The sequence below is a fragment of the Micromesistius poutassou genome, assembly GCF_964030765.1.
Source record: "Micromesistius poutassou genome assembly, chromosome: 17".
Lineage (NCBI taxonomy): Eukaryota > Metazoa > Chordata > Actinopteri > Gadiformes > Gadidae > Micromesistius > Micromesistius poutassou.
The window spans coordinates 7,503,883-7,518,751 of NC_140287.1; the positions used below are offsets into that span (position 1 = coordinate 7,503,883).

A 14,869-nucleotide genomic window follows, 5' to 3' on the forward strand; every position below is an offset into this window, starting at 1 on the left:
ATGGACCCAGTATCCCGCACGCTGGAAGGCTTCCTTACTCTGCTGGAGAGGGAGTGGGTTCAGGTCTGTATGTTATTGTGTGTGTGTGTGTGTGTGTGTGTGTGTGTGTGTGTGTGTGTGTGTGTGTGTGTGTGTGTGTGTGTGTGTGCATGTGCGTGTGTGTGTGTGTGTAAATGTGATGAGAGTTTACAAGCAGTTCTCTAAGTCTTAGAGTGATAAAGTGCTTCATAGTGCTCTCATAATCGCATCCTCTTTGGGAACTCAATGACGTAACGTAACGTAATGTAACGTCGTTACATTACTACTTACATGTCATATAATGGTTGGCTTTGGGTAAACATTTTGAATTACATTATTTAAAATGCATGTACTCTAAATACAGATAGATTAATCATACAAATAACTACAGCAAAGAAATGTCACAATGTGAAAAAAAATAAACCATATTTTTTTCTCCAACGTTAGAATTCAACCACATTATGACTACAACGGAACATGTAAAGCGGTCTATGCATCCATACACACCGAATAGAGGATGTGTGTGTTTTCCCCACAGGGTGGTCACCCGTTCCAGCAGCGGTGTGCCCGGTCGGCCCACTCCCACGCCCGTCTGCAGCAGGAGGCCCCCCTGTTCCTGCTGTTGCTGGACTGTGTGTGGCAGCTGTGGTACCAGTTCCCCCTGGCCCTGGGCTTCTCAGAGGACCTGCTCCTCAGGCTGGCCACAGAGGCCTATGCCTCCGACTATGGCACCTTCCTCTGTAACAGCGACCGGGAGAGGTCTGTCCCTGCAGTCCTAAGTCCATGTAGACACGATAGTTAGGACGGGGTTAGGAATTGTGCAAGTGAATCGCTGAATTAAATGGGAGATCCATTTCTTAAATGAGAGTCACAAATGTCACTCATCCTCATGACGATGAGGATGAGTCACAAATGTCTCAGGATTGTACAATATTTTGGAGGAAAATGCTTCTGAGCTGTTGAGATAGAACAAAAGAGAGAGACAGTGAGTGTATATCTATACACACACACACACACACACACACACACACACACCACACACTGCTTCAGAAATGTACATGTTATAATTGTTATGAGGTAAATGCCACCATTTTGAGAGCTTTATCTTGAGAGAGACAGAGAGCGACACACACACACACACACACACACACACACACACATAAAGTATCTGTTGAGACATACACAGAGATTCAGCTTGCAAGAACGAAATAATACTTTCACCCTATTCCTATCCATCTCTGTCTGTGTTTGCCAAGGTGTGCCATGGGAGTGAAGGAGAAGACTCACTGTCTTTTCCAGGTCCTGCTGAAGCCCGGGGAGAGAGAGCTTTACAGCAACCCACTGTACGAGTCCACTGAGATGGCCATCTGGCCCTCGGTGCACCCCCAGTCCCTGCAGCTCTGGAGGGGCAAGTCTATGTCGCCTTTCTGACCCTTATTGAAAAGCACCTTTATTGATAACAATCCGGTTGATGGTAGGAATGATATTCTTCCTGACTGAAATTAGTTATTTCGTCCGCAGGCTTTTTCCTAAGGTGGAGCCAACAAGGACGTCATCTGGAAGAGGCACACGATGAGATGAGGACCATGATCTGCCAGTGGGGAAGGTTGGCGGTCCGGTGAAGTGTGTCTGTAACTCCACCTGCTGGAGGATTGGCGCCAGAGGAGCTCCAGAGAGGACAGAATGTTGAAACCCTCGCTCACGTTTTATGTTTTTTTTTGCTTATCGGATGAAGAGACTCAGGAACAACTGCTTTAGACTGTGAAATTGTGCAGTATTTCTGTTCATTATCATCTGTTCATTATTATGAATAATGTAAATTTAGGCTACAACCTTTAAAATACTTTAACCATGACACAATATATTGTAGGCCTACTGTGCTTTGTTTTATTTTAAAGTGTTCTTGAGTTTAATTAGACAATGTTACAATTTCGTTGTGGATATTGTACAAAAGATTATCTTAGACACCTTGCCAATAAATTAGTCAGCTTTAACATTCCTAACCAGATCTGTCAGGTAAACACAATACAAATCCTTTTGAGTCAGCATTTTGCCCACGTTGTGATTTGCACGCCGGAGTCTGTAGTTCTCTTCCGTGACGTGGAAAAGGCCGCGGCGACGATACAGTGTGTAAAAACTACAATGCCCAGCGTGAATCTTTACACCTGCTTACTTTTCCAATGGTTGTTATGTGCGCTAAAACGGCGACCAATCGCACCGCACACCCCAATTCTAACGGTTGGATGCAACAGTTCAATTTCCACAGATGTGATTAGTTGCTAATAGTAGGCCCAAAACGTACCAGTTTCCCTGGATCAACAAGTGGCGGTTTTCTGATCCAAGAACAGATTTAACAATTATAGGTAGGCTATTTAAATTACGTCTCCCTCTAAATTAAATGTAATGGTCATTAGGCTATACCTTAGGCTAACATTTGAGACAGCACGTCAACATAATGTAGTCTTTGAACTGAGATGTAATTAGTCTACTCTGTAGAGTTGACTAGTCTGTTCTCTCTAAAACAGAATTGACAAACCACCATATTCACCTGGACTTTTTCTTTTAGGGCTGCTGCTCAACATGATATTGGGTATGCGGGTCTGTGTGCCAACTGCTGCCGTGTTTCGTCCGTCTAACCTCCGTTGCCTTAGCAGGGCGCACCGGTTGCCCTGTCGAGAATTAACTTGTTCACCCAGACAAAGCAGCAGGTGGAACCGCAAAGTATCCGTGACCCCTCGGAACAGTCCGCGTGTTCTCATCACAGGTTTCGTATAGCTTATTCCATCAGTTATTATTGTATTTATTCATTGATAAACGAGGACATTTGTTGATCGGCAGGGTTCAAAACATGGCGGTTTTAGTTCATTGCCAAACGTGTCCTGTGTGTTGGAGTTGTTTTCCGTAGACACTGGAAGCCTGAGCGCGTGTCGATGATGTACGTGTTCACAATAGACCGCTTGCAGACAGCGTTGCTGTCATAAAAGAGCCTTCGAGTAGGCCTAGGGGAGCATAATGGGCTGCACTGACTTTTTGTCATGGATAATGCTTTGGTCCAAACAACAACGTCACGACCCAGTTGAACAATATTATATATACAAAAAACATATACTTTCCATCCTATCTTACATGAATATAAATACTTTTTTACGTTTTTTCCTTGTAAAGGTGGCCTTGGACAATTGGGTCCGGGCCTTGCCCAAATACTGAGGTAAAAGTCCAATTCGGACTCTTATTTGATTTTGCATGTAAAAAAAGAATATATACATTAAAATATTATACAATAAATGTGTATATACATTTTCAGGGAGCAGTATGGAAAAGAGAATGTAATCCTGTCAGACATTAAGAAACCCCCAGCCCATGTGTTGAGCAGCGGTAAGACATTTGAAAATCAAATATTGTGCATTGTACATTTTAAATTGAAATCATCAGGTGAATTCAATCTATCAGCATACCATCTCCAATCAACCAATCCCTGTCATCTGTCTGTCTGTCTGTCCGTCTGTCTGTATGTCTGTCTGTCTCCTTTCACCAGGCCCGTTTGTTTATGCGGATGTATTGGACTTCAAACAACTCAGAGAACTGATTGTTAACCATCGTATCACATGGTTGGTCCACTACAGCGCTCTGCTCAGTGCTGTTGGTGAGGCCAACGTGGCCTTGGCCCGCAAGATCAACATCTCAGGTCGGTCCCGACAATGCACAGTAATACAACAGGTAGAAAAACGGTTTAAACAAACTGTCGTCTTGGTAACGCTCTTTCTAAAACCCTTTCAACTCAACTGCTCTGTTCTTTGATCAGGCCTTCATAATGTGCTGGACCTGGCCTTGGAGAACTGCCTGCGGATCTTTGTCCCCAGCACCATCGGAGCCTTTGGGCCCTCATCTCCTCGCGACCCGGCGCCTGACCTCTGCGTGCAGAGGCCTCGCACCATTTACGGCGTGTCCAAAGTCCACGGGGAGCTGATGGGGGAGGTGAGGACTGTGATAATGCACACTCACTCGCACAATTTTTTTTTTGGTTGTTGTTGTTTTTAGTACCTTTCTTAATTTTTCATTCCCATTAGTATCTCCATCACAAATATGGCCTGGACTTCCGCTGTCTTCGCTACCCCGGTGTGATCTCTGCCCACACCCACCCTGGTGGAGGGACCACTGGTATCGGGTCATCTGCACTCACACAACACGCGTATCTCCCCCGGTGTTCACACTTGGGTCATGGTGGTCTTCTCCTGTCTTTGTGCAGACTATGCGGTGCAGATCTTCCACGACGCCGTCAGCACGGGCCAGCACGAGTGCTACCTAAGGTCCGACACGCGGCTTCCCATGATGCACATCTCTGACTGCCACCGCGCCACCGTGGAGTTCATGCACGCGCCGGAGAGCCAGCTGTCCCTGCGCACCTACAACATCGCCGCCATGAGCTTCACCCCAGAGGAGGTGGCCCTGGAGATACAAAAACATGTGCCTCAATTCAAGGTCACCTACAAGACAGACACAGTCCGCCAAACCATCGGTGCGTTATTCATTAGTTTCATTCTATTTATGTATGGGTCCGTTTTCTGGCATTACATTACATCATTGATTGAATTTGGGATTAGAAAGAAAGCATTTAAATAGTACCAGATGAGAGATGTGCAATGATTTCTGTGTGAGTGATCATTTCTGAATCAAATTATGAATATCAAATTTAAACATTAATTCAAAAACTAGATTTAATTCAGATACATGTGATTAGGAAGCAGTTAGGGGTTAGGCATCTGGCTCAAGGACACCTACAGGTAGGCTGTGGGCACCTGGGACTAAACCTAGTAACTTTCTGCTTGGAGCCACACTCAGCACCCTGGCTGCTACACAATCAGGGCCCAGGGGGTTGTTTACAGTGGCCCAGTCCACTGCCCTTTTACCATCATTGGCTAAAACCAATATATTTTAAAGATTTTTTTAATCCATAGTAATAGTTTTGTTATTGTTTTTACAACTACAGAGAATTATATCAGATATTATGTGCTGAATCGGTCATCATTATAAGAGCAAATAATTGCCTGTTGAGTCGTTGAATCTGGAGACGGGTGGGCCTCTTACTTTCTTACTTTTATTCATACCTCTTACAATGTCTGCACGGCCCATGCCACTATCCAGCGCTAACCAACAACAATATTCACGTTATAATCATGTTGCAGCGGACAGCTGGCCTGTGAGGTTTGATGACTCCAACGCGAGGAGAGACTGGGGCTGGGGACCAGTCTACGGGCTTGAAGGGCTGGTCGCGGACATGCTCCGCTCCATCCGAGAAAAGAGGACCGTTGAGGGACTGCCGGTCAGCTAGCAAAGCCGGCGCTGCAGCGACAGAAGGGACAGTCCTGAAGCTGAACCCATCACTTGAGCTTTATGTTTGCATATACATTGACCAAAGAGTTTTGCAGCACAATCGTGTACTGTTTAAAATGCAAAAGTCAAACAGATCCAGAACACTTCATTAACTGTGGACACTAAGAATGACTGTGCACATATACACATGTGCACAGTGCACACACACGGTTTTCAGGGAACCGTACAACTGTCTTTCTAAGGACTCTCCTGACGTCTTCCTTTATTGTTGTTTAACTTGTTTCAACAGTTTATAATTGCTTAGGCTTTATATTCTTTTCAAAATACTATTTGTACTTAATGTTCACATACATATACAAAATAACTATTTAAATCGATTGGCTATGACTTCTTGATATAGTGAGGTCCAATATATATATTCTTTAATCATAGCAGATTTGTTCACTAGATGTGTAACATTTTCAGCAGTGCAAGTAGTAAGTAATAATAATAATTATTATTATTTATTTATATATATATATATATATATATATATATATATATATATATATATATATATATATATATATATATATATATATAAAATCTTGGTGTACTTGCATTAAAAATGAAACCAAATTTCCACCCGAATTACTCTTTACGTCTCTTCTTTCAAACTAAAACAATATTGATAAGAAATATCTGGAGTAGCCCATTAATACAAATATCCACTTTGCATTACATGTGATACAAAACCACGGTTTGCTTTAATTTGCGCACATGTTTATATTTTGTCGCCTACGGTTGTGTGTAAATAAATAAAGTCAATGAATCCACAACGCAAAGTAAATGTGTGCGCACCGTTACTAAACGGGCGACCTCTAGTTGCCGGTGGTGCAGTACTCTGGACGTCCTGTAGATGTGTGCCTCGTGCGGCTCCAGCGCTCGTCGATTGGATCTCAGCTGGCGTAGTCCGTCTTTCTTCAGCAGCGCCTGCTAATATCTCCTCACAGGAATGGACGCGGGATTCTTCCGCGTAAGTCCTCCGTGTTTTTAGAGCCATGATTTGACACGTTTTTACACGAAACTTTATTCGTGATTATTGTGTTCGTGGTAGATGAATGCTTGATAATACGTGGTTAGCTAATGCGCCATTAGGCTGCCGATGGGAGCTAACGCAGCTCGGCCTTGCGTTCAGAGCGGAAACAGATAGTGGGGGGTTCTGCTCTTTCTATGTCAGCTAGTTGTAAATGCACGATGAGTTAGGAGCCTGGATGTACGAGGCATTTATTTACGCCTTTGCTGGGGTTTGGACTGCTGCTGTCGGAGAAAACATTTGACGAAGCTAACAGGCTGACTTTTAGCCTTAATCGAAGATGGCGACCGTACATTAGGTTACCAAGAATGGTCTTCCCATCCCAACTAATAACACATGATGTCTTACACTCAGTCGATCTGTGTTATAACGCACTCCGATCGATTCTCATACAAAGACGTAAAGTGTCATTAATATGCCATTGCTGAATCATAAACCTTTGCAATAGTCTTGCATCTCACTACATGATATGCCATGTTCCTAGCCAGAGATTAGCATGATCCGAGCTAACGGCTATTTAGCGTGTCTTAAGGGTCATGTACGACTGATCATCTGCTTCACTTGGCAGCATATCTGCATAAAAACGGTGTGGTCATGTATCCCGGGTTATGGGTATTTATTTTGCACGTACATCATGTTTTAAATGTGTATATTTTTCAGGGCACGAGTGCGGAACAAGACAACCGATTCAGCAACAAGCATAAGAAGCTACTAAAGCAACTCAAATTTGCAGAATGTCTGGACAAGAAGGTACATAGCAAATAAGCAACCATTATTTCTACTCCAATAGTTGTCTTGTTTACGAAATCATTAAACAAACCGTACCTAACACAATTTGTTGTGGCCTAATAAATGGCTCGATTGTTTCCCTCTTTATCTTTAAGGTGGATATGACCAAAGTAAACCTGGAGGTCATCAAACCCTGGATTACTCAGCGAGTGACCGAGATCCTGGGATTCGAAGATGATGTTGTCATAGAATTCATATTTAACCAGCTGGATGAAAAGGTAATGCCTTTTAATGCACAATCTTTATTTTGTTACTAAGCACATGTGTGATTGCAGGCAATTTATTAGCAAGCAGACAAGCACAGGTTGTAGATTAAACTAGAGTTAAAAAAACCTCAAATTTGCTATCACCAGAACAGGGTAACCAAAAGTGCTGTCCAGAACATAGAACAATTAAAATGCCATAATCTTGTTGTTGCTGTGATGTGACAAAGTGCCTGTGTGTAGCCGTCTTCTAATGCTGATGTGATTTATGATTTAAAAGGCCTGAACCAATATGGATGTTATACCTTGCATCAGAAGTATAGCACCAACACCTAATTAGCTCTCTCCTGAGCCCAAAGTCACTGAGCCCAACTCTCCCTACATGATGCACTGTGTGGTTTTGAGGTGAGTTATGTGTAGGGATTGCCATATCATATCAGTGGTAGATAAACCTGAACTATGCTATATTATTCACTTCATACTTGCAACGCATCATTTGGTTACTTTAAATCCCCCAAGCTCTTTCTAAAATTGAAGGGATTGGGAAGCAGAACAATTAACTAACAGTTTTATAATTATATTGATAAGATTTATATTAGATGCGTTTACTTTCTTGGCAGAAGAATGCAGTGTAAGTCACAATTTTGACTGGCAAAATTGCATTAATGAGTAAAGCCACTGTTCTTTATAATTCTAATAATGCTAAAATGTGCATGATCCTTTTTTTATATAACCCATTATGTTTTTTCTATAGTGATATGGTATAATATACTTTCTAAGGTTAACATCAAGCACTAATATCTATTTTTGCAGAAAAATCTTTCAATGGCAATATTCATGCAGTTACAAGTAAGATTCTCTGTCAGAGCATAGTTGACCTATTTTGGTTAATCATTCCCAACCCTCTAAGTATTTTACTCACTTTAAACACTTTAACTTCCATAATAAAAAAACACCAGTTTACTGGTGCTGAACACCAGTATAGTGCTATAAAAGGGTACCGTGAGGTGGGTGGTGGTAATCATTAAGTCTAATGGGTACTGTATCCTAGTGGCATGAAAGGTTGTGATCAGTGACAACAGACGAGGGCATTTCACAATCTTTGTCAGTTGTTGAAGTAAAACCCAGCTTTCATGAACTGTGTACTCATTATTGCTTGTTCGTCTCTTGCAATTTAGATAAATGATATAACATTAAGCTCAAGGTGGTTGAGTCTCAAGCAGTAGGGAGGCGGAAGCAAGCCATGGGAGCTCCGTACCCACTGATCCCACGGGACTCACTGAAGACACCGGAACTGTACTTGCAGTGTTGGGGTTTATTACACTCTGTAATGTGGCTATATGTTTATCTCTGGTACTATACTATGGGGGGGCACAACATGGGCGCAGGGTTGTAACATTGTTGGGGTGGGCCCTGTAAAAAGCAGTGAAAGACATTATTTTTCATAGAAGAATCTGGGGGTGTTAATCATTTAGCAGCACAACTGTTGGATGAGGGCAGTACCAGCATCATTTGTGGGCGTATCATCAGTTTGCATGCAGATATATTTTATATTTAGATCAGTCAATCATCTAGCTTATGATCTCAGTTTTCAGGAGTATGATTTCATTCAGTCACACCCTCATTTTGATTGGTTGCTAGTTGGTCCACTATTGGACCCAGGGTGGTCGCAAATGTTTTTTTGTTTCTTATAATTGGAAATAGCATTAATAACAGTAAACGGGTGTAGTTTAGTCAGGATCCAGGGTAGGGTGTCCCCTTACTGGGACACTACCTCCTCCACAAGTACTTTCTCTGCCATGTTTCAACGGCCATATTGTTGGTTCTCTTCCCCTTCGTGTGTGTGTGTTGCAGCACCCGGACAGCAAGATGATGCAGATCAACCTGACCGGCTTCCTGAATGGAAAGAACGCCAGGGAGTTCATGCGAGACCTATGGCCCTTGTTGCTCAGTGCCCAGGAGAACATCGCTGGAATCCCCTCTGCCTTCCTGGAGCAGAAGAAGGAGGAGATCAAGCAGAGACAGGTACCACCCGCCCTTTTATCCTCCTCCTTTTGCAAGTCTACAGGCATGAAGAAGTTTGCAGTATCTTGTCTTGGTGTTGCGCAAAGGTAGTTTCACCCGTTTGTGTCCGTTGTGTTAACCCTACAGATTGAGCAGGAGAAGCTCGCATCTCTCAAGAAACTGGATGACGACAAGAAGGAAAAAGAAAACAAGGAGCGAGAACGAGCTCAGTCGAAGAGCCCCAGGAGGTGAGTCCAATGGTATCCATGCAGGGTTCAAGAGGGTTGCATGTCAAAAGGTACAAAATATGACTCAATGTGGCGGCCCCATGTCTGCCCAGGAGGAAGTCCCGGTCACCGTCACCACGACGAAGGTCCCCTGTGAAGCGGGACAGGAAGCCCAGCCCCCCACGCTCTCCACGTCACAAGCCCGGCCCAGTGACCGGGGGTACACCCCCACCTGCTCTGATGACGCTGCTTCCGAAGCCAGAGGAGCTCCAACCCCAGCCCGAGGTGCCAACCAGCGCCGTCCCAGAGCCCGTCGTCCCAGAGCTTGCCTCCATCAGGTTAGCAGGCGCTGTAACTGTAACATATCCTGCAGCATTTCTCATATCTCATATTTGAGCATAGCCTCTAAGATTCCTCTCACTTGTCGTCCCCCCGGCCACCAGTGAGGAGGTGGTGGAAGTGGAGCTGGCGAAAGTGGATACTGTCCCTGAGGTGAAGCAGCCCTCTCCAGAGAAGGTTGCCAAGAAGGAGGAGAGGCCCAAGTCCCGGGAGAGGGACAAGGACGGAGGCCGGCGGGACCGCCCCCGCCACCGTTCCCGCTCTCGCTCTCGTCGTCGCCGCTCCTTTTCCAGGTCTGCTGCCCGTCAAAATCTCTCTATTCTACTTAAGAATGAATGTTGTTTTTTTATGTTCAAACCATTCATTGTTATTCCGTATTAATATATGGCGTTTGTCTTGTAGATCTTACTCCCCCCGCAGAAGGCCCAGTCCCAGGAGGAGAATGTCCCCGCGCCGCAGGAGCCCTCCCAGGCGTGGCCCACAAAGTTCCCGACACAGACACAGGCGCTCACCTGTCCGCCGGTAAGCAGCCAAAGCATCAATGATCAGCCACAACCTTCTCAACCGTCTCTCAGCACTGCCACTCATGTCTGTGACGATGCTGACCCTTCCACTGCTGTGCCCCAGGAGGCGCTCTCGCTCCGCCTCGACCTCGGGAAGCAGTTCTTCCAAGTCCCACTCCCCCAAGAAGGCTGTGAAGAGAACGTCCACCACGCCGCCCCGTAAACAGCCACGCCTCCTGGACCCCGCCGGTAGCCCCCCAGGAAAGGACCGCCGCTCTGCATCCCCGCGGGCCAGGAAAGGCCGCAGCTCCCCCTCTCCCTCCAGAGCAGCTGGTATGAACATCTCTAATCTTGTTTGTTTTTCGATGTCTCCAAGCAGTCATAATTTATTTGTTTATTTATAATCACTACTGAACCGGGCACTGATGGTGAAGGGAAGGAAGACGTGACGTGCCGACATCAGCCCTAAAAGCTGTTTTTATTTCATTCTTCCAGGGGTAAAACGAAAACCAGTTGTAGGTAGAACCGAGTCACCAGCAGACAATCCCAAACCGAGACGATCAGAAGACTCAGAGTCCGGTGAGAATCTGCTATATTTTGAGGAACATTAATGCTGATGATGCCAATGACAGGACCTAACCCGTATCTAATATGTTCATGACCGACATAAGATAAGATGTTCTTGATTAGTCCCAGATGTGAAATTCATGTCCCGTCAACATCCTGAAATCTATGCTTTTGTAATGCGAGACTAGGCTCAGAGGATAGTGAGTAACTACAGTAGAATGCTATATTGAGCCATACTTCACAAAGACGGAAGAATGACTGAGTTTACATAAGATAAAGATTTATTGGACCTGATGGGAGTGTCATGACCAGCTGGTTTTATGGTGTTTGAATGTTATCGGACTGTAACTGTGACTTTTCAGACGAAGATAAAAATGAAAAGGACGCAACCGCAGACTCAGTGCAACAGAGGCGTCAATATCGCAGGCAGAATCGTGAGTCCTCATCAGGTTAGAAGTGGATTTTGTTTTTGTTTTTGTTGGAGTCTCTCCCAAACAAAGTCCACCTCAACACTTTCTCTTTTGCCTGGTTTTCTTTTTTTATTTTGGCAGTTTTTAATTTTATACATACATAGGTGGAAGCCAAGTATGGAATGACTTGTGGTTGTTTTTGTATCTTCCAGGTTCTGGGTCTTCTTCCTCATCAGAGGAAGAGAGCGCCAAGAAACCCCCAGCGCCCGGTCCGGGGCCCCGTAACGGCGATGTCCGCAGGAGGCGCAGCCACTCGGCCTCCCCGCGGAGACGCCACCGGGATGCGTCACCAAGGTCAGGCTAGTGGCCGTGCATTAGAAAGGCCCCCTATGTTGGTTGTTAAAGGTCGATCATCATCATTCCTTCTCCAGTACTGATTTGAAATGTGTCCCACTCTCTCCCATTCAGGAGAAGACGGTCTCCTTCTCCACGAGGACGTGGGCGGCGCTCTCCTTCTCCACGCCGCCGCAGATCCCCCTCTCCTCCCAGACGGAGGTGCGGACACTCGCTGACTCATTTCACGGTGTTAATCCAAGAAGCCCTTGATCAATGCCATTCCGATAACCACCTTGTTGCACCTCCCCAGGTCCCCTTCCCTGCCGCCCCGGAGACGCTCCCCATCCCCACCCCCTCGTCGGCGATCTCCCTCCCCGCGCCGCTACTCCCCTCCCATCCAGCGCCGGTACAGCCCTTCCCCTGTGCCGCCTCAGAAGAGGAGGATGTCGGGCTCTCCCACCAAAGGCTCTCCCCCCGCCTCCAAGCGCCGCATCTCCAGGTCCCCCAAGCGCAGGAGCTCTCCGCCCGCCCAGAAGAGGCGCACGCCCCCGTCTTCCACGTCTCCCATGCAAAGGCACCGGAGGAGCCCCATGTTGCCTTCCAACCGCCCGGGCAGAGACGTGCGGTCCCCGGCCGCCGCCACCAAGCGCCTCTCCCCTTCCCCGGGGCAGCGGGGTCGTGGTGGGGCCAGGGGCTCTGCAAGCCCCCCCAGGCGCTTCGACGCCGCCAGCACCTCTCCATCCAACCAGAGGAGGCAGCCGTCCCCCTCCCATGGCAACAGAGCCATCCGCAGGGTGTCCAGGACCCCGGAGCCACGCAAGAACCAGAGGCAAGCACGGTGTCTTAATGATTCATATATTGTGATGGTATTCTACTACTGTAGAGCCACTTAAAGTCTTAATGTTTAAGATTGAGCCAGTCCAAGTGGGTAGGCAGGGGACTTTCAGAATTAAAAAAACTAAATGACACTGTTCTGTCCACTGTAACTGGCTGTTCAACTGTGACAGTACTAGTGTAGCTTGGCTGTCATGAGTGCGAGAGGTTTCGGCAGTATCAATGCTACAATTCTTGCAAACAAAGAGAGGTACGGTCTGGCCAGCAGTTTTTATTTGTAGAATATATCTGTTGTCAAAAGTATTACAATAATAAGCATTGTAGTATTGAAATGAATGCACAGCTCTGACGTTCTCTCCTCCATGTCCACGCTCCAGGTCTTCGGTGAGCCCCCAACCTATAAAAAGAATGTCCTCCAGGTCGAGGTCCGTCTCCCCGGCACCTCCAGCGGCCCTGAAACGTCCAGCGCCGGGCTCTGCCTCTCCTTCTCCCTCTCGCTCTGCCAGCGGCTCTCCACCTCCAGCCAAAAAGGCCAGCAGTGGTTCTGCCAGCCCATCCCCCAGCAAGGCAAGCGCCCTTATCCCTCTGACCGTGTGACATGCTCCCACTATGTCTTGTATTACTGTATAGCTCTAGTTTTGGATGTGGAATACATTTCGGTGCAATGCAATCCTTGGATCACCATGACCCCGTCTTGCTCTTTGGTAATGGGTATGAGGATAAATTGTGTAATTGCTGGTGTCCCGCTGTTCCTTCAGAATTCGGATGCGGAGGGTGGCAAGAAGAAGAAGAAGAAGAAGGAGAAGAAACACAAGAAAGAGAAGAAGCATAAGAAACGCAAGAAGCACAGGAAGGAGAAGAGCGGCGGGGCGGCGACGGGGAACGGCCAGGAGAGCCAGGGGGCGAACGAGGACCAAGATTCGAAAAAGGTGAAGTCTGCTTTACTGATTTGTGAGGATTCTTATTAATTGGAGCATACCAGTGTAACGGGGCCTGCCTTTGACGGGAGATAGCGTTTGTCCCAATGTTTTAGTTTGAATATGACATAATTAATGCTACCTTTCTTTAAGGAATCAGACAGCGAAGTAGAGGACAGCCTGGATGATCTAGAGAAGCACCTGCGTGAGAAGGCACTGCGTTCCATGAGGAAAGCACAGATTTCCCCATCGCAGATGTCCTGAATGCCAGGGGGTGTCTGTTAATTCTGCTGTCTCTCTCCCCCTTATCCTCCCCCCTCTCTCTCTCTCTCTCTCTTTTTGAAGTTTGTCCCTGACCTGGTTCAGCTTTAGAATGTACAAATTATTTGTTCTTTAGTCATATTTTTTATTATTATTACGGGTTTGGTTTGTCTGCAAGGGTGGGGTTATTAATAGGTTGATTTGAACCAGGATATCTCATTTCAGTTTAACCCATTGTGTATTATGAAGGTATATTATCTAAACCGTGACCATACTTGTGTTCCTACTTTTGAGTTTTCAAGGGATGAAACGGTTTAAAGAACATGGCCTGCATTAGGAAACACGTCAAATCTACCACAAACATACACACACACACACAATAGCCGACTACATGTGAATTTGACTGCATGTAGGACTTCCATAACTCTGATGTGCATGACCCACAGACCTAGGAGTGTAGAGGGGAACTGGCATTCTGTTACAAAGACCTATACACAGGCCTAGGACAGTCTCACACCACTATTCTGCGTGCACTGTATACAACGTTGTAGCAGAATGTCTTGTCTCATATTTGATGTTCTACAGGTGTTTGGCATTGTTAAAACTATGCTGTTAATGTTTGGCTCTGAAACAGTCTGAGAGATTACTTTCATTTTCAAAATAAATTGGTATAACGTTATATGTTGAACTTGCGCCCGTGTACCATTTCCTACCTGGCTTTTGACATCCTTTGAAATTAAAAACCTTTTTTATAATATCTGGGGGTTGTGTTTTCTTACAAAATTCTATATATTTTTTTGCACAGATATACAAAATATTTTAAAATGCAGTTTATATTAGAAATAAGGAGGACACACCGTTTTGTCCAAAGATATCTCTAGAATTGATTGCGTGGCGGACTTCGGTCTTCCACACAAGTGTGATTCAAAGCACGGTCATACTGGGCTAGGCATCCTGAGACTCCGCTAAGACCCTGCCCACTTTTTTCTCTGCTGCACAAAAATGACATCACGGCTTTAAACATTCCCGATGCTTCCCTCTCCTTCCTATCCTCA

The 14,869-nt window shown here is 45.7% G+C and overlaps 3 protein-coding genes across 8 annotated transcripts in view; all 3 read left to right on the plus strand.

Annotated features, from left to right (window-relative positions):
- Positions 1-1,676, plus strand: part of LOC311362057 (myotubularin-related protein 9) — a 6,055-nt gene extending 4,379 nt beyond the window's left edge. For both annotated transcript variants that reach the window (XM_084481859.1, XM_084481860.1), the window contains 4 exons: positions 1-63; positions 557-777; positions 1,275-1,426; positions 1,540-1,676. The exon at positions 1-63 is cut by the window's left edge and continues 79 nt beyond it. In XM_084481859.1, the coding sequence (XP_084337985.1) occupies positions 1-63; positions 557-777; positions 1,275-1,426; positions 1,540-1,640 (537 nt within the window). In that variant the 3' untranslated portion in view covers positions 1,641-1,676. The remainder of the gene's footprint in view (positions 64-556; positions 778-1,274; positions 1,427-1,539) is intronic.
- A 603-nt stretch (positions 1,677-2,279) lies between these two features.
- On the plus strand, positions 2,280-5,807 carry tdh2 (L-threonine dehydrogenase 2). Of its 2 annotated transcripts, XM_084481862.1 has the most exons (9): positions 2,280-2,381; positions 2,585-2,782; positions 3,184-3,226; positions 3,323-3,393; positions 3,554-3,703; positions 3,821-3,993; positions 4,086-4,176; positions 4,265-4,534; positions 5,202-5,807. In XM_084481862.1, exons 2-9 carry the CDS (start codon positions 2,599-2,601, stop codon positions 5,345-5,347), a joined length of 1,128 nt encoding a protein of 375 aa, XP_084337988.1. In that variant the 5' UTR covers positions 2,280-2,381; positions 2,585-2,598; the 3' UTR covers positions 5,348-5,807. The 2 variants fall into 2 exon arrangements, with proteins under 2 accessions (XP_084337988.1, XP_084337987.1); XM_084481861.1 differs by lacking the exon at positions 2,280-2,381 and having other exon boundaries at positions 2,576-2,782.
- Positions 5,808-6,245: 438 nt separating this feature from the next.
- srrm1 (serine/arginine repetitive matrix 1) lies at positions 6,246-14,571 on the plus strand. 4 transcript variants are annotated; one of them, XM_084482627.1, is made up of 17 exons: positions 6,246-6,364; positions 7,085-7,174; positions 7,309-7,431; positions 9,271-9,441; positions 9,568-9,668; positions 9,761-9,985; positions 10,091-10,279; positions 10,389-10,508; positions 10,614-10,822; positions 10,985-11,068; positions 11,419-11,505; positions 11,679-11,820; positions 11,935-12,021; positions 12,113-12,631; positions 13,014-13,203; positions 13,395-13,565; positions 13,707-14,571. In XM_084482627.1, exons 1-17 carry the CDS (start codon positions 6,344-6,346, stop codon positions 13,815-13,817), a joined length of 2,640 nt encoding a protein of 879 aa, XP_084338753.1. In that variant the 5' UTR covers positions 6,246-6,343; the 3' UTR covers positions 13,818-14,571. The 4 variants fall into 4 exon arrangements, with proteins under 4 accessions (XP_084338753.1, XP_084338755.1, XP_084338754.1 ...); XM_084482629.1 differs by having other exon boundaries at positions 13,714-14,571; XM_084482628.1 differs by having other exon boundaries at positions 11,419-11,490.
- The last annotated feature ends 298 nt before the right edge of the window (positions 14,572-14,869 follow it).

Coding starts and splice junctions, on each gene's coding strand:
- tdh2 (XM_084481862.1), top strand. CDS start 2,599: ATGATATTGGGTATGCGGGTCTGTGTGCCAACTGCTGCCGTGTTTCGT. Junction 3,994..4,085: donor ACGGGGAGCTGATGGGGGAG/GTGAGGACTGTG, acceptor CATTCCCATTAG/TATCTCCATCACAAATATGG. Junction 4,177..4,264: donor CCCTGGTGGAGGGACCACTG/GTATCGGGTCAT, acceptor GTCTTTGTGCAG/ACTATGCGGTGCAGATCTTC.
- srrm1 (XM_084482627.1), top strand. CDS start 6,344: ATGGACGCGGGATTCTTCCGC. Junction 7,432..9,270: donor TTAACCAGCTGGATGAAAAG/GTAATGCCTTTT, acceptor TGTGTGTTGCAG/CACCCGGACAGCAAGATGAT. Junction 10,280..10,388: donor CGTCGCCGCTCCTTTTCCAG/GTCTGCTGCCCG, acceptor TTTGTCTTGTAG/ATCTTACTCCCCCCGCAGAA.